Below are 18,489 nucleotides of genomic sequence, written 5' to 3' on the forward strand. Positions count from 1 at the left end.
GAATCTCAGGGCTAGATGTGCTGGGTGGCAGAGAGTTTAACCTTTTCTTTTGGTACCAACTAGAGAATTCTGCTAGCAATACATAGGGAAATAGGGTGATCCAGTGCAGAAATATTTTACCCCTGGTCATCTTGTCAACTGCCACCTTTCATGCTTAACGTTAAAGTGCTGTCATTTTCTAAGGCTTTTAAAGATCATTTATGCTTCCTCAGTTCTTTAGTGCAGCGTCATTAAATATCAGGCATAATGTCCCTAACAAACAGCACTTGGAACAAAATAGCAAGCGTGCTTTGGTGACTCAGAGCTGATCAGAAATCTACTGAAATTTCATGTCTCATAGTTGCCAAATTTTCTAAAATGGTACTACAAAGCTTTGGCTAAGCAGCTCTAAAGTGCTGGGGGAATGAGGAGGTGAAGGGTACAGAGGCCTGTCTTCAGGTAGGAGGGCAGAGAGGAGAGCCTTGGGAAGCCTTGAATTGGATCAAACCTTCACATGCAATTATCTGTTCCATCTCTGTCTCTAACAAACTGTGTGACCTTGGGTTTCCGGTTCCTTATCTGTCAAAAGGAAGAACTAACATACTTCTAGCTCCTCCAATCTCACAGTGTTGATGTAATGATCAAATGAGATAATGGCTGAGATAATGCTTTGGAAAGACTATAAAAGTGAGGTGTTTTACAACTGACTTAACTTATTAAGTACCTTGGGAGAGACACAAAGATAAATAGGACTCAGTCCCTGCCCTGAAGAAGCTCATAATCTAGTTCAGAAGATAAAACATACATATGAAAAGCAAACAGTACATGGCAGCAAAAAGGTGTCAAAAGAGCAGTTTAGATTATAAATACCAGAGAAACTTGAAGAAGGTACAGAACTCTTTCTGCAGGAATGGATAGGGAAGACTCTGAAATAAATCTTCTCTTAGCTGGGCCTGAAAGGAGAGGAAATTTGGATCATTTCGAATGGAGGAAACATCCCAGCAAGTGGAGGCACAGACAAGGAGTCCAAGCTGCATCCTGGGTCCAAGAGGAGACCAGACCAGGTGAAGTGAAAGACTTCACAGGCCAGTTCTACTTAAGACGAGAAAGTTGAGCCTATAGACCATCCTGGCAGCTAAGACTGCAGCGGAATACCGAAGAAGGATCTTACAATCCTCACCATCTGGTGTCCTTGAGCAAGAAAGAATTGCAAGAGAGGCCCTAGAATTCATTCTCTTTCTCTCTCCCCATCCCTCCCTCCCTCTATATCTCTTTGCTCTGGATTTTTTAAAAAACAGCTTTATTGAGGTATTTCGACATACAATATTTAAAGTGGACTGCTCATTAAGTTTTGACGTAACTATACATCGGTGAAACCATCACCGCAATCAACATAGTGAACATAGGCGTCATTCCCTAAGTGATTACTTGTGCCCCTTTGTAATTCCTCTCTCGGGCCCCTCGCAACCATTGATCTGCTTTCTGTCACTGTAGATTAGTTTGCACTTTCTAGAATTTTATATAAATGGAATCAAATAAAGATGTTCTCTTTTTTTTGTCTGGCTTCTTTTACTCAGCATAGTTAATTTTGAGTTTTATCCATGTTGTTGCTACTCTCAATAATTCATTTTTTTTCAGTTCATGTTTTTATTGTTGAGAAGTGCTACAGAATCCTCTTTAAAACCTTAATTTGTTTGGGTTTGTATTTAAGGAGGTGCTTCCTCCATGACCCCAAGGTACCTATCTCGGTGCTTGGCATACAGAGGCACTTATTTGTTGAAAGGATGAATTTTTGACCACCCCACAGTGCTAATACTTTATATAGTTTTGTTTGTTCCGTGGGATGCTTGGCCTTTATAAGTCTGTCTCTTCATCACTGTTGTTCATCTCACCTTCTGCTACACCATATGCAAAATACAATCGCTCACTTCTTAAATGTTCTTTAATGATAAAGCCATGAACATGCTCAAGTATTCCTGAGCTAGACTCTGGTGGAGGAGGGGGTGTTATGGGGGAGGTGGAGAAAGATAAATTAGGCATAACTCCTGTTCACAATCTAGCTCTACCTTCTTGAAGACATTGCTCTTGATTGAGTATTCAAAAAAAAATTCAAAAACATATTCACATATGTATTGATAATAAATGTAAATGGGAGTCTGAGAAAAAGTCTACTTAACCTTTCAGACTTGGGCCATTCCTTTGCTGCATTGTTTAGAATTGCAGAGAAGAATGGAGATTTGCTGAGAATATTTCAGGGACTCTGCCTCCCATACCCTAGCCAGGAAACAAAACGCTGCTCCAATGATAGAGATTTCGGGTGAGCATTTAGGATTCTACTTATCAAACTAATGGAAAGTTTTGAGTAGGATATTTTCTCCCACTGAAAATTTGTGCTTAAATAACCCGTTTCAAAGCTAGGACATTAAAATAGCCATTGAATTATGGAACCATGCTTAACTAAGCAATTGTTTAGAAAAAAATTTTTTTAAGGCCATACCACTTCGGGGAATTCCCTGGTGGCCTAGTGGTTAGGATTCAGTGGTTTCACTGTGGACGCCCAGGTTCGATCCCTGGTTGGGGACCCGTCCCACATGCCGTGCAGCATGGCCAAAATACAAAAATAAATAAATAAAAATAAACAAACAAAGCCATACCACTGTGAAAGTATCTGAAGACAAGTAGCAGGAATATATTATGGTATTATGGACTCAGAAGCTAGTTTCAGGAATAAAAATTTTACAGGCAGTCAAGAGATTTCAGAATTATTTTCAAGGGTGTTCAATGGAAAATGAAGTTATTCAGAGCCACAACTATTGATGATTAAGCTAGAAAATTTCATGCCCATTGTAAGTACATGATTTAAGGAGAAAACAGGTGGATAAAGAAAATATGTAATCAACCTATGACATCAAATGAAAATTTTAGAACAAATGTTCATAATGTGCCACTTTTGCAAATGCTTAACCCTTCCAAGGGGCTTTCAAACCCAGCGCTGTGGCTTCAAGGGTGGCCTGACTGTTCATGGAAACTTGTTATACAAACTGGAATGAGCCTGGTTTTACTGAGATGCTGTTGTGAGCTAGGATATAAACAAGGCCTGATAGGAAATTTTGGATCTCAAAGAAAAGCTGAGAAGTTTGGCTCAAAAAATGGGACAGATTGAAACCATTTTCACCAAAGAAATATGAAACAGTTAAAGGAAATTGACTCAGAAGAAGACTCATATCATTTTGAAAAGCTAGACACGAAGCACAATGTGTTCAGTTCTTGTTATAACCGACTGAGTGTGGTGCTGTAATGCACAAACACGTACCAGGCTGATAAAGTATTTCCCTGGGCTTTAAACTGATGATGACACTGTCTCATACTGAGCTGCATATGGAAGAGATTTTTTCCTTTAAAAATTGTGTCAGAGCCAGTGGGAGAAATAGACCTACCAAAGGGCATTTGGAGTTTCATGCGTGGGAAGAACATACACTGTAAATATTGAAACGCCTCCTATGATTAAGGTGTTATGCAAAAAAAAAAAAAAAAAGGCAAAACCTTGAGGAAGTTAGCAATTTAGTATACTTTCTATATTCCATTTACCAAAGAGAAATTTTGCCAAACTAATTTATAGTATTCAACCATGGTAGCTAAGTAGATTAAGTGTTACATCTGGGTTTCCCATGACTGGGTTTCTGTATAAACACCCAGGCACAGATATTTCTGGAATGCATGCTTTTCTTGGGCAGCATTTCAAAACTAATTTATCGGTATTTTCAAATGATTAATAATGGGAGACTCTATGGATGGGGAGCCCTTGATCATCCAAATCAAGGGTTACTGACTCACAAGTCTATGGGAGAGCTTCCCTGGTGGCGCAGTGGTTGAGAATCCGCCTACCGATGCAGGGGACACGAGTTCAAGCCCTGGTCTGGGAAGATCCCACATGCTGCGGAGCAACTAAGCCCATGCACCACAACTACTGAGCCTGCGCTCAGAGCCCGCGCTCTAGAGCCCGCGAGCCACAACTACTGAGCCCACGTGCTACAACTACTGAAGCCCGTGCGCCTAGAGCCCGTGCTCCGCAACAAGAGAAGCCACAGCAATGAGAAGCCTGCACACTGCAACAAAGAGTAGTCCCAGCTCGCCGCAACTAGAGAAAGCCCGCGCACAGCAATGAAGACCCAACGCAGCCAAAAATAAATAAATAAATAAATTTATTTTTAAAAAAAAGGAAAAAAAGTCTATGGGAGCCAGGCAAGTAATTAATGTATGAAGGGCACAGGCCAAAGAGTGGTGGGGACTGTGACAAACTAAGGAGAGAATACATCAAGCAAAGGAGCAGCCATCACTCAGTTCCGACCAGTTGCTGCCATGTGGCAATAGAAGCCCGGGGTGACAGATCTTCTGATTATTCAAGAAACCTTAGAAACCCAGCTCTTTGTATATAATATCCAGATTTTTATATGAAATCTCCTGAAATGTAAATGTTGGCAACCAGTTATTTTATTCATAATAGCTTATTATTATTACAGAGGAAGTACACATGCATCATGTAAAAATGGAAAATGTAGGCCAACAACAACAGAACATATTCCCACCACTCAGAGAGCACCACTGTTAACACCTTAGTGCATATCCTTTCAGATCTTTTTTATTCATAAATATATAGACATTTTAAAAGCAAAATGATTATGGTTTTGGAACTGGTATTTTATTAATAATTTTGACCTTTCCATTTCAGTAAATTTTCACCCCATCTAATCCCCTGTCCATATTAAAACATTTCCAGTTGACCACAAACATCTTTTGTAGCAATTTGTTTAAACTAACAGGGAATCCAGGACCATGCGTTGTATTATTATTGTATACCTCAAGTCTCTTTCATAGCAGTTTTGGCTTAAAAAAAAAAATCATACTGACTTGCTGAAGAGAGCTGGCCAGTTGCCCTGCAGAATGCTTCACCTCCTAGATTTGTCCAGTTGCTTCCTCCTAGCGTCCATTAGTTCGTTTCTCTATCCCCAATATTCCTGTGAACTGTAAGTTATATCTAATACTTCTTTTGGGATAGGGAGCAGCTAGAATATATGCTAGGTTGGGTTATGTGTTTGCCTCATACCAGAACTGGCCTACTGGTAAGTGATACCAAGACTGTTTCCAGGAAATGAGTGATGACAGTCTGATTCCTCCAATATACAGTTACATTTTTGTCCTCAAGTTTGTAAACTGACGGTGTTACTTGGCGCTGTATGAATGTGCAGTTGTCTACCAATCATTTCACCTATGGTTGTTTTTTTTTTTTCTTTTGCGGTACGTGGGCCTCTCAGTGTTGTGGTCTCTCCCGTTGCGGAGCACAGGCTCCGGACGCGCAGGCCCAGCGGCCATGGCTCACGGGCCCAGCCGCTCCGCGGCATGTGGGATCCTCCCAGACCGGGGCACGAACCCGCGTCCCCTGCATCGGCAGGCGGACTCTCAACCACTGAGCCACCAGGGAAGCCCTCACCTATGGTTTTTAACACCAATTAATAATCTTTGCTAGGATAGTTTTATTAAAGTTCACAAAATGCCATTTTTCCAATTCTGTCATTCTTTCTACATTTATTAGCTGGCATTTTTTCCTTCTTCAACTAGGGTTCAAGTTCATACTATAAAAAATAACTCCCAGTGGGCCAAACTCAATGCATTTGAGGACAGGATTTAGCCAGTGGGCTGCCGCGTTCTGATCTACACTCTAAGCCAGACCGTTTCATCACTGTCACCTGTTCCCTGCGCATTAGGTCTCGTTTGTAACACTCAATTTCTTTGCATTTGTTGACATGTTGCTTGTAATCTTCTCACCGCATTTTATGTGTGTATTTATCTCCCTGGCTGGACTGTGACCTCCTCAAGGACAGGGACTCCCCTGGAGTATATTTCCTTTGTTTCCCCTAATGTGCTCTTTTTTTTTTTTTTGCGGTACGCGGGCCTCTCACTGTTGTGGCCTCTCCCGTTGCGGAGCACAGGCGCCGGACGCGCAGGCTCAGCGGCCATGGCTCACGGGCCCAGCCGCTCCGCGGCATGTGGGATCTTCCCGGACCGGGGCACGAACCTGCGTCCCCTGCATCGGCAGGCGGACTCTCAACCACTGCGCCACCATGGAAGCCCCCCTAATGTGCTCTTAAAGGTACTTTGGTGATTGCTAATACTAATTAACAAAAAAGCACTAATAAGAACCAAAAGTTTTCATTATTATCTCTCATGTTCCCTGGTTTCCCACTAAAACTCGCCCTAATTATCTGTCATAGTGAAGCACTTGTCTCATTTACAGTTTACTTATGCCCTGGGAGTCCCTGGGTGGGGGTAGTGTGGAGGGAAGAGGGGAAATAAGCTCTTTATGTCTTCAGAAGTTGGAAAGTCATTTTCCAGCTGTGTGACCTTGGGTAAGTCCCATCATCGCTCAGAGTTTCTATTTCTTCATTCAGTAAAATGAGGTGACAGAGATATCTCTAAACGCACACCTCGCTTGGCTCTAACTCTCTAGGATACAAGCCTAACCAGTACCTTTTAGCAGATGTTCCTCCTAACCCATCTCTCCCTGCTCCCTTCACACGGGTCAACACTATCCTTTCTAAGAGGATAGTAGCTGAAATAATACCCACAGTGGACAGAATTTGCCTCTGATGACTTCCCGACCATCACAGTTAGGCTGGTCTCATCTATATGTCCCAGGAACAGTCTTCTCAGATTTCCAAGGTCAAACCTTAGGACCTCCTTCCCAACGAGGGCCAAGCGTGGACAACAGGGCCCTCCACAAGCAACTGACACAGGAGAGGCCCAGCCTTAGGTCTTCCTTGCTGCATGGGAGGAGAGGATGGAGAGCATTGAGATTGGTTAGACCCTTGTCCTTCTTGTGGAGTCTTGCCTTTAGGGTTCTGAATGCCCCTAGGGCCAGCTCTGGGGTATGGGTCCTTCTAAAAAATTTTTAAAAAAGAAATAAAAATGCTTCAACTCACTGCTTCTTCCCAATCCTTTTCTCGCAGTCCGTTAGTCTCTTTTTATTCCCCCCTTTTTATTCCCTTCCATCTAGGTACAGTCTCAGGGACCTCATCCTAATGGCTTTCTGTGCCCTGAAACAGCTTTCTCTTATGTCCTCCTTGACTGAGAACGGTCTCCAGCCTGATTATAAACGGAGTCTTACCATTTCCGTGGCCTTGAGAGCTCCAGGTGGAAGGGGAAGCAGTCAAATCTCTAAGAAGTAAGGCAGAGAACCCACACCAGCCGGCTTATTCACAAACCCCATTCTGGCCTGTAGCAAACAGGGCTGGCCAGAGCAAATAGCTCGTCTGCTGTGAAAGCCCGACCCCTGTCCGTGACTCTCATCTAAAGAGACACAAAACGGATCCATAATTCTTCCATTTCCCCTTTTGCCGGCTCCGGCCTATTGGCTGTTGATGAAAATCAGGTGGCAAATTGGCCAAACAAGGTCCACCTGTTGCTGTATCCTTGGCAGCATCCCATGACTCTTTCAATACTAACAGGAAAGAGTAAATAGAACTGTTAAGGATGAGCAATCTCCCCGTGAACAGGAAGAAGGGAAACTCTTGAGATGTGGGGTACACTTGGAACTTGCCAGTGATGCCGTGCGACAGCTGGGGCTGCTCCTATGCCATGGCCTGCCTTCCCTGGGCCCGTCTTCCTCAGATATTAGCACTTGTGTTTCCTCAGGAAGGAGGGAGAAAGTATCCCCAGTGGCAAGGACAGAGTTGGGGACCCCTCAGGGTTAGGACAGATGAGCACAGACCTAGAAAGGAATCAGCCAGTCAGTGGCAAAGGGAGGCCAAAACCGCAGTAAGAAACAAAGGGTCAGAGGGGCAGAGTGGACAAGACCCCCAAGAGTAAAAGAACTGAAGGGATGGATGTAAGGCTACACGTGCTTGTCTGCATTTCCCAGAACTGGAGCAGCCTGGTGAGAAATTTTCCCAGTCACAGAGCCTTTGTATTCACTTATTTAATAACAATAGTTCAGAAGAAGCAATCCCAGCTGTAGAACACTTAATTTTGTTTCAGAACATTACCCTGCCAAAAAAAAAAAAGTGCATTTCCCCCACTCTGGTACTCCGTGGTGTGTGGTGTGAATCTGATCTCTTACTTTCACTCAGAGGCCTCTTTTATGCAATTCCCAGGTTGGCTGGCAAAGTCATCTTAGAATCATCCCTAAATGTGGAATTTCTGTTCTCAAGAGTCTTTTCCAATATGAAACTCTAAGTGGTGGAGTATAAAAACTAAGGATCAAAGGTTATCAGATTGATTTGCCTAAAACCAATTCACCTAGAGACAGTTTCAAATAAGTATTTATCAAATCTGCAGCATTTCAAAAAAATTTAGATTCACCTTTTCACTTTTCATTGCTGTTGTGTGTACACCTTTGTTAGTCAACTGAGATGCCACATGCCTGTTTATTTGTTGAGACTATATTGGCCTTTTAACAGCAGGAATGTAGTAGACAGACCAAGGCATCAAAATCATATTGAGCTTTGTTACAGTTTACAAAGTATCTAATTTGGAAAAGAATATTGGGTTAAGAAACACAAAAAATGATACACAAAATGTCTGTACCAATTCTATTTATTGCTGGAAACTTAAAAAAAAAAGTTTGAAAAGTAGGTAACAGAAAAAGATATCCATAAAGGTAGGAAGCAATCTCATCATTTACAAAGTGCTGCAAATTTGATAAATTTATGCTGCTGATAACTCAGGGGCACTCTTAGATGAAAAGATATAAATCCTTGAACTACCCAAGCATGACAAAAAAGAACAGAAAAACTAAATGGCTATAAAAATACCCAAAAGGGAACTCAGCTTTTGGCAAACTGGTCATCAAGTACACGTTAAGTAAACAAGTTTTTAGTGGATTGGTTTTAAGAGATCTAGCCAAACTGATCAGAACCAAGTGAAAGTGTTTTGCCTCTCTGGCTCCTGGAACCTCAGAGTTTGGGAGCTGTGGTGGATATAACTCAGGTTTCCTCTGAGGCAGCAGGTCTGGAGAGCTTAACTACTACCAATGAACCAAGTGTTAAGAGTCCCCTGATGAGAGAGAGAGAAAGAAAGAAAGAGAGAGAGAGAGAGAGAGAGAGAGAGAGAGAGAGAGAGAGAGAGAGTGTGTGTGTGTGTGTGTGTGTGTGAGAGAGAGAAAGAAAGAAAGAGAGAGAGAGAGAGAGAGAGAGAGAGAGAGAGAGAGAGAGAGAGAGAGTGTGTGTGTGTGTGTGTGTGTGTGTGTGTGTGTGTGTGTGTGTGTGCCCACAAATGTATACTAGAGATACAGACTAGAATCAGACCTTTAGAAAATACTGGAACCCGCCTGTGTGCCTGTTATGTGCTACAGCACAGGCTGCACACCTGGAAAAGCCAGTCACCCACATAATGGCAACTGGAGGGCTCCTCCTCCACAATCCATTTGGAATGTCTTGATCTTTGGATCTCTGGCCCTTGGGGCCCTCCCTAGAGGACTCTTCTGCCAGGGCTAGAGTGCCTTCCTTTTCTTGGCTGGCCTCAGAGGGGCCCACTGGCCAGAGGAATTTGTCAATGCTGGTGATGGCAGCGGCAGTGACCGCATCTCAGATATACTGGGTTGGCCAAAAAGTTCGTTTGATGTTTTCCGTAAGTTGGCTCTAGTAGCGCTTAGTTGTCTTTAACTTCATTTGAAACAATTTTGTTAGATTGTATTGTGACAGCTATCATACCAGTGTGCATTTTAAAAAAGACTTATAAAAATTGGTGTATTTTTGTGTAGCCACTTTAATATTGAAGATGGAAGAGAAAAGGAACATTTTCGGCATATTATGCTTTATTATTTCAAGGAAGGTAAAAACACAACTGAAACGCAAAAAAAGATTTGTGCAGTGTATGGAGAAGGTGCTGTGACTGATCGAACGTGTCAAAAGTGGTTTGCGAAGTTCCGTGCTGGAGATTTCTCGCTGGACGATGCTCCACGGTTGGGTAGACCAGTTGAAGTTGATAGCAATCAAATCAAGACATTAACTGAGAACAATCAACGAGGGAGACAGCTGACATCCTCAAAATATCCAGAGCAAGCGCTGAAAATCATTTGCACCAGCTTGGTTATGTTAATCGCTTTGATGTTTGGGTTCCACCTAAGTTAAGCGAAAAAAAAATGTTCTTGAACATATTTCTGCAGGTGATTCTCCACTGAAATGTAACGAAAACGTTCCGTTTTTAAAACAAATTGTGACGGGTGATGAAAAGTGGATACTGTACAATAGTGTGGAATGGAAGAGACCGTGGGGCAAGCAAAATGAACATCACCAACCACACCAAAGGCCGATCTTCATCCAAAGAAGGTGATGTTGTGTATATAGTGGGATTGGAAGTCCTTTACTACGAGCTCCTTCCAGAAAACCAAATGATAAATTCCAACAAGTACTGCTCCCAATTAGACCAACTGAAAGCAGCACTCGATGAAAAGCATCCGGAATCAGTCAACAGAAAATGCATAATCGTCCATCAGGAGAACGCAAGACCGCGTGTTTCTTCGATGACCTGGCAAAAACTGTTACAGCTTGACTGGGAAGTTCTGATTCATCCGCTGTATTCACCAGACAATGCACCTTTAAATTTCCATTTATTTCGGTCTTTACAAAATTCTCTTAATGGAAACAATTTCAATTCCCTGGAAGACTGTAAAAGGCACCTGGAACGGTTCTTTGCTCAAAAAGATAAAAAGTTTTGGGAAGATGGAATTATGAAGTTGCCTGAAAAATGGTAGAAGGTAGTGGAACAAAACAGTGATTACACTGTCCAATAAAGTTCTTGGTGAAAATGAAAAATGTGTCTTTTATTTTTACTTAAAAACCGAAGGAACTTTTTGGCCAACCCAATAATTGGCAGGGGGCTGTCGGGCATTGAGCCGCTGCATGTGACAGCCGTGGCAGAGCAAGTGCCCATCCAGAGGGAAGCAGCAGCAGCCTTCCTCGTCACTCAGCTGCATCCGGCAGTCCTAGGGAAGAAGGACACCTAGTTTACCTCAGCCCAGGAACCGGGGACATCGTGGAAGTCGGCCGTGCTGGGCACTAGACTCCCAGTGACTGGGGAAAAAGGGGGTGGGGTTGGAGGGGGATGAACTCCCAGAAGAGAAACCTGAGAAAATACCTCAGCTGGACGCCAGGTGTCGCTGCTACAGCAGAAATAATGAGACAGGCTCCCATTTCCAGCTGTTACCAGGAGTCCCTAGTTTTGGGAGTCTTGACTCTGGGGAAGCCAGATTTAGAAAGGACTAAACGACCACACCCAGAGAGAGTGGCTGAAGGACGCGAAAGAGACTGGAGATGGGTCAGAGCACCTTCCTGGTTTCCTGTCTCCCAGACCTCTCCTACAGACTCTGGCAGTTCTAGGACTTCACTCCCCCAGCCCCCTTCTAGCTCTCCTCTGGGAGCCCGGGCGCCCAACACTCACCTCGCAGTGGTAGCACTCAAAGTGATAATCTCGGTCCATGGATATCACCCTCACAATGTCCTCACAGCCCTGAAATAATGCACACCCCCATGGGCATGAGAACAACACGATAACCCCAACTCTCCCCTCCCCCACCAGCCCCCCTTCCAATGGGAAGATCATAGAGAGGCCTCCAGAGCCTCTCTGCCACAGTCTGCAGCTTTGAGGTGGCCTCTGCAAACCCTGTGGGAACTTTCCCCCTCTCCTTCCTTGGCACTGCCTCCAGGCAGGCATGTCCCCTCGTGGAGCCTCCCCTCTGTCCAGGGGCTCAGGCCTTACGGAGGGAAAGGAAAGAGGCAGGCTGCATCAATAAAGTAAGCTAAGCCGGGGACGAGGAGACCCAATAGGGCCTGGTTCCTCATGGGCTTTTGGCTTCTCTCCCTTGGCACACACAGCGTAAATCATTTCCGACCCCTTCCTACCAGCCCTGAGGATTCTTCCCACCTTTTTCCAGCCCCTACATCTGGGGGCTGGTGACCTTGACTTCAGAGAAAGTCTCCTTCTCTGGACTGGGAGAAAAGAGATGGAGCCTGGGTCCAGTAAGGCTGTCAGACAAGTCCAGGCCCGGATGTCGGGGTCAGGGTGATGACCCAGAGAGCAGAGTCACACGGGAATCTTCGCGGAGTACATTCCTCAGCACCACTGCCTCCCAGGGGAGGCCAGGCGGCATGTCCCCAGTCCCTCCCCAGAGGCAGCAGCACTGGCTGCCCTGCAGGAGAACACAGACATACTGACCTCTGAGGGGAGGATGGGTTGGCCACAGGCCGCACACTTAGGAGCGTAATTCCTGAAAGAGAGAGGACACAGGGGAGCTGAGGCGGGGGAATCCCTGAGCCCAGGTCCACACCACACCCCGGGCGGGGGACTCACTTGTGGTAGTCGGTGACACAGTACACCTGGTTGGAGAAGTCCACAGTGAAGGGGATGCCGTCCAGGCACTTGTTGCAAACGATGCATCGGAAGCAGCCTGGGTGATAGGACTTTCCCATTGCCTGGAGGATCTGGCTCGTGGGGCGGGAGGAGAATCAGTCTCTGCTCTCCAGCTACCGATGACGTTCCCTGCTGCTCCCACTAACCTCATCTGAGCCCCTGCTCTCGTCCTAGAACAATGCTGTGTCATCTGGGAGGACCAAGGAGTCTTAAAATGGAGGCAGAAACCCTGAAAAAGGTCTTAGGGAGCATCCAGGCCAGTGTTTCTCAGACTTGGCTGCATATCAGGGTCACCCAGGGAGGTTTTTAAGCCCATCAACGCCTGGGTCCCACCCAGAAGTATTCACCACAGTCTCTGGTGATGACCCAGCATTGGTATTTTCTTTACTTCTTCCCAGGTGATCTGCTAGGCTGCCAGGGCTGTGAACCACTGATCCAACCCAACTCCTCCTTACAGAAAAGAAAACTGAGCTTCAACTGATCCCAGCCAGTAGCAGAAAGGGGATTAAGCCTCAGGACCCCACACTCCTGGCTCAGGTGGAGGGCCGGGCTGTGCCTGCAGAGTTAGGGAGTTAGAGATCACAGGAGCCTGGGGTGGCAGGCGGAGGAGTCCAGACTTGATCCCATAGGCAAAGAGAAGCCACTGTAAACAGCGGTTCTGGGGAAGAATGGGATGCAAGTAGTTGCTGATAGGTTTCCTCCCCCCACCTTTTCTCAGTATCAATTTAGTTCCTGATTCCACCCCTCGGCCCCTCAGCCTCACAGTCTCGGCTGAAGACACTGTGCTTACCTTCTCCAAAATCAAGTGACCACAGACACAGCATTTCTCAGCTGCCTCCTGAAACCCTGAAAACTAGGAGAAGACCAAAGGAGGATGTTACGGGCCGAGAATGACCTGATGGGTGGAACCCCAGTGGGCCACAGAGAAAAGTGTGGGAGCCAATTCCAGGCCCAGGGGACCCCTCACTCACCAGATAATCTTCCTCACAGTACACAGAACCGTTGACGCTGTAGAAAGCCTTGCAGCGCAAAGTTCGCCCTAGAAGCAGTAGACAAGGGGCTGGAGCCTCTCCCAGGGTCCAGGCACAGGGCGTCCCCGCCACGGGGTAACTGCTCTCCGGTGTTTCATGATGCGTTTAAATCTGGATTTCAGTGCTTGTCCTCCTAACTGCTGTCTGTCCCGTCTCCCCACACAAATACCCCATCTGATGCAATTCCAATTTGTTTGGTCTCACTCCTGCCAATTCCCCACTCCTTTGCTGGCTGCTCCTCCAGCTCCTGCCCCCTCAACAGTTTCCTGTGACCCTGCTTTAAAAGGGTGCCACCTTCTCCAGTGCCTGTGCTTGCTCGGGGAGCCACCTGGGAAAGCAAAGCCAACCACAGGCTGGGGGACAAGGTCAAGGGGCTCTGAACACGGGGCCCTACAATGCACTCAGAGACAATCACACTGTCACGGACTTTGCCCTCTGGGACCTTTCAACCCAGGAGCTTCTGCACTGCTCTCCTGTTCTCCTAGCCCTGTCTGTCTCCCAGGGACAGGCTCCATGGAGGTCAGGACATACTGGAACTACTGTTGGGGACAAAGTGCTTTGTTTGGGAGCAAAGTCGGTCCCCTTTCCTGCTGCACTAGGCTGCTTCCCCAAGCTTAGAGGGACCCAGAGTCTCCGGGGTCAGAAGCAGCCCAGGATCTTCTGCAAGCAGACAAGGCAGGACCGCTCCCCATGAAACCAACACCCAGGAACTGCTCCAGGGTGTCTAAATTATCAGGGATGAGGAGGAAGGAGACAAGGGCGCGGAGAATGGGCAAGTCTCCCACCTCTGCCCTCTTCTCATCAAAATCTCCACTTCCAGCTCTGCCCAGTGGTTTAGAAAAGTTGACTTAGAAACTTATGAGACACAAGGGAGCAGAGAGAGGGAAAGAGACATTCCCAGAAGAGGCTCTATAAACAGAAGGACAAACAGATAGATGAACCTAAAGGGAGTCAGGCAGGGGCTGGGAGTGGCTGGAGTCAGACAGGCAGAGATAAGAAATTAAAGGTCCAGCAAAGGAATCAGAGTGGGTAAGCAGGGGGGCCGGGTAATGAGGGAGGTGAGGGAAAGGCTGGGGAGTTGAGGCCGCTGGGAGCACCCCCTGCTCCGGGGCGGCCTCCTGAGCTAACAGCAGCGGGCATTCCTGGAGCGTGATGTCATCAGCTTGGCATGGCCCGGTGGCCTGCACTCCAGCGAGGTGGCTGAACTCTGACCAGCCGAGAGAAAACCCCCCTCTCCACTCCCCCACAGCTCCCCGCTCCCACCCCACCCTCCCCACATTCCAGTCTTTCACTGTCGCCCCAGGCAACTCGGCTGCCCAAGACCAAGCCCCTCCAAGGAGAGGCCGGAGGGCTGGGAGGGAGTCCAGGCTGGGCAAGCAGGAAGGCAGAAGAAAGAGGGAGGAACAGAGCGGAGGAAAGAGGCTCAGCAGAGGGAGGGCTGACCTCAGCAAGGGGCGCCAACATGGGGGCAGGCGGGAGAGAGCCAGGTAGAGCACAGAGAAGGGAAGCAAGAGAGAAGGTGGAGGCCAGACCAGCAAATGGAGAGGCACAAGCCCTGCTTTCCCTAGGCACTTGTGAGTGTGTATGTGCAGGGAGTGCTTGAGGCCTCAGGCCCTGGTCCAGAAGGTCTGGGGGCTGCACTCACCACAGGAGCAGCAGACAAAGCACTGGGTATGGTAGAGGCTGTCCAGGGCCTGGCAGGCGTTGCTCTGCCCATAGATGCCTTTGTTGCACTTGATACAGGTGCCTGAGAGGAGAGAAGAGGTTGTCAGCATCATAGCGCACTCCCCCAGCTCAAAACCAGGGATTCCTCATCTTTCCTGATGGCAAAGGACCACCAGTCACAGCCTCCTTTTGACGGGCTCCCTTTTGGAAGAGAGAGTTCATGGGATGCAGCAAGGTTTTGGCTGGGCAAACTTATTCTTGTTTACTGATAAATCAACAGACATTTTCTGAACATCTATTTAGTGACTCGCAACAATATTGTGCCCAATACTGTGGAAAATTGGAGAAACTGAAAGATATAGTCCCTGGACTTCAGATGCTTGGTTTCTGTTGGGGAGAAAAGACTAATCAGGCAAGATATGATCCCCGTTGCACTGTGTGGGACACTCAGAGATGTGAGTCCATAAGGGCCCAGCAGCAGACTGGAAAAAACTTCCTAGTGAAAGCACGCCAGGCCCAGAAAGCCTCTCCAGGACCTCGGCTTCCCCACCTGTCAAAGGAACTGCCATCCAGCTACAGAATGACTTCTGCTCTGTACCTCTAGGCTTCCAAGGATGGAAAAAAGGATCTGGCTCAGCAGAGGGCCCTGTGCAGAGGGGACCATGTGAGTGTGACTCCTCTGGGGAGGTGGCTGCTGAGAATGCAGGGTGCGTTCCAAGGATTGAGGGTTGCAGAGGAGGGGGGGAAGGGTGGCAGAACCCCTAATGTCTCCCTGTTATCTTCTATCATAGGAGGAACAGAGCCAAACTGCTCTTCCCTGACATCACCCCTAAAATACATAACACCTGGCTCTGGCACCAGCCTTTCCTGGGTGTGTTCTTCCCTCCTTCCACTCCCCAATTCCAGGCCCATGAGTGAGGGCTAGGGCCTGTCTTTGGGGAACAGATCCCAACGGGCCCGCCTCACCCCACCCCACCTCTCCCCCTCGGCACACTGCCACACTCCTTGCCTGTTGGGGCCCATCCAGTCTTTGCCCAGGGGCTTGGGAGCCCGTGCAGCAGCTGCAGTGACTGATGCGCCCAGGCCTGTCCTGCTCCCACCCTCTGGCAGCTGGGCAAGGCTGTAGCCAAGGAAGAGGGCCCCTACTAGGAGCAGGAGTAGGAGGGTACAGTCAGGCTGGGGGTTCTGTCAGAGGAGGCAACCTGACCCCTAGGGAGAGAAGCAACCCTCCCCCCCACCGGGGTCAAAATGTGGCTTCCCCAGGGGAGGGGAGTTCTGCCCCAACATTGCCATGCCAGGGGGCCCTGTCAGAGCCATTTCTTTGGGAAGCCTTGGACATTACGGGAAGACAAGAGCCAACTGCTCAGGCATGTCCGCCTCACCTCCTCTAACCCAGCATATCCACTCCTAGGTTTTTCCTGCCATTTTACTGCACTCTCCCAGCTCCTTTCTTCCTTCTGGTTCTGATGGCTTAGCCGAGGAGACTTCTCTCCACCCATCAGCCACTTCTCCCCAGCCTCAAAAGGAAACTGCTAAAAGGATCCTGTCACTTAGTTTCCCTTGACCAAAGCATCATCTGCTCTGGGTTTTCCTCTCTCAGGTGGGGGCGGGGTGGGGGGAAAATGGGGGGAGGTTGGAGTTGAACTAGCCTGCAGCCCTGCTACCTCTGAACCTCCTCCCCTACCTTCCTTCCCTGGCTGGGTTTCTCTCTCTATTTACATTTCTAGCCACAGTGTTCTAGAGCATGGGGTCCGGGGCAGGAACATGGATGGTGAAAAAGGTGAGAAGATGCTGGGAACACTGAAGAGGCCCACAGACCTAGGGGCGGGCCCTCCACTTCTTTCTGTACTTCCTATCACAATCAGATTAGCATTTTTTAATATAATGAAGTGGTGCCTGTGGGTCTTGGCTAAAAGATCGTTCAAGACACCAATATCCCCTCCCATAGCCGAGACATATAATCAATTAACACTTCCTGAAGATAATTGCGTCTGGGAGAGAGGCGACGAACAGGTTTCTACAGCAGCAGGAAATAAGGGGCTACTTCGTGCCTGAATTGTGAGCAGGTTATGGCCAGAACTGAAGCCCGGGTTATTTCTGGCAGCTATACACGGTCGCCATCCATCCAGCGGTGATGTTGTCCCGGTGGTCAAGGCTTCTGCCCTGACTTCCGGAGGATGGGGAAAACAGAAGCTGACACCACCGGGTCTCGGCTCAAATGCCCACCCAAGCACGGAGCCAGCAGGACTGGGGCCAGACAGCAGTAGGGTCCCTCTTTCCGTCCCAGGGCTTTCTTCCTCCCCCCGAGCTCCATTTCCCCGACCGCGGCCACAGCTCCGCGCGTGTTAGGAAGCAGCTCCCCCACCCCCTGCACCCCACCTCCGCCCAGTGCCGCGCGGCCGGCCCCGCCCGCGGGCACCTGGAGCGCCCGGGCAGGAGCCGGCACGCACGCGGCCCGCCCGCCCCGCCCCCCCACCCGCGCATTCCCCGAATTCCTGCGGGCGGAGCCTGGGCCCGGCTGGGGGCGCGGCGCGCAGGAGCCTGCAGGGGTAACGCCGCCGAGGGGGGAGCAAGATGGGGGGATGCTCTCCCAGCCCCACTTGGTTCCCCTCAACAAGGACTCCTACCGCGAAAAACCCAGGCTCTAAAGCTGAGGAACTGGGATTCACGAAATCATCAGGGGGGTTGAATTTAGCAGGAATAAGGTGCCCGTGGTCCATTTGAAACCCAGTGGGAAGGGGAAATTCCTCTTGCCTCTTTCCTAGCCCCGCGTCTCTGCCACCAACTAACCAGCGCCCGCCGTCGGGGCAGTGGGGAACCGAATGCGGTGACGGGTCTCTTCCCGTCCCTAACCACTTCTCTCACTCACCAAAGTAGTCCTCTCTGGACTCCGGCTCCCGCATCCGGGCCCGGGCGGCCTCTGGAACGAACGCACCTGGCGGCTCCTCGAGACCTGACGGCTCAATCCCCGAGGGTTCCCCGTGGGCGCCGGCTTCTCGCCCACCTGTGCCCACCGTCAGGCGCAGCAACGCTGTTAGTTCATCTTGGTATCGGGCGCCCGCGGCGCAGTCCCCATAGCCAGTCACCGAGTGTCGTCCGGGTTGCGCCCCTCGTCTCTCCAAGGGCCCTGCCGCTCCCACTCCGGCCCCAGCTAGAGCTCCCGGGCTGCCCAGAGCTGGGGGATACGAGTGGCGGCTTTCCTGGCAGCCGAACCCCGCGGGCCGATGAGCGCACAGTCGGTCCAGGGCAGCGTGGAGCTCGGGGTAGGCGGACGGCACCCCTCCAGAGGAATAGCCCGCCGGAACCCCGGCCAGAGGTGGGCCAAACAGGCATGGCCCGGCGGGCAGGGGGCTGCCGTGGCGCTGGTCGTAGCCCATGCTGATGCCGCTGGTACGGTTGCTGCAGGCCACGG

The 18,489-nt window shown here is 48.8% G+C and overlaps 1 protein-coding gene across 2 annotated transcripts; it reads right to left on the reverse strand.

The window, feature by feature from the left end:
* Positions 1-9,720: 9,720 nt before the first annotated feature.
* Positions 9,721-18,486, reverse strand: LOC112062236 (LIM domain-containing protein ajuba-like). 2 transcript variants are annotated; one of them, XM_024116240.2, is made up of 8 exons: positions 17,947-18,486; positions 15,058-15,159; positions 13,353-13,420; positions 13,172-13,234; positions 12,322-12,452; positions 12,187-12,238; positions 11,413-11,481; positions 9,721-10,957 (listed from the first exon to the last, which is right to left on the reverse strand). In XM_024116240.2, exons 1-8 carry the CDS (start codon positions 18,452-18,454, stop codon positions 10,802-10,804), a joined length of 1,149 nt encoding a protein of 382 aa, XP_023972008.1. In that variant the 5' UTR covers positions 18,455-18,486; the 3' UTR covers positions 9,721-10,801. The 2 variants fall into 2 exon arrangements, with proteins under 2 accessions (XP_023972008.1, XP_054944341.1); XM_055088366.1 differs by lacking the exon at positions 17,947-18,486 and having other exon boundaries at positions 13,353-13,565; positions 15,058-15,160.
* Between the last annotated feature and the right edge of the window lie 3 nt (positions 18,487-18,489).

Source organism: Physeter macrocephalus, chromosome 11 (assembly GCF_002837175.3).
Source record: "Physeter macrocephalus isolate SW-GA chromosome 11, ASM283717v5, whole genome shotgun sequence".
Classification (NCBI taxonomy): Eukaryota; Metazoa; Chordata; class Mammalia; order Artiodactyla; family Physeteridae; genus Physeter; species Physeter macrocephalus.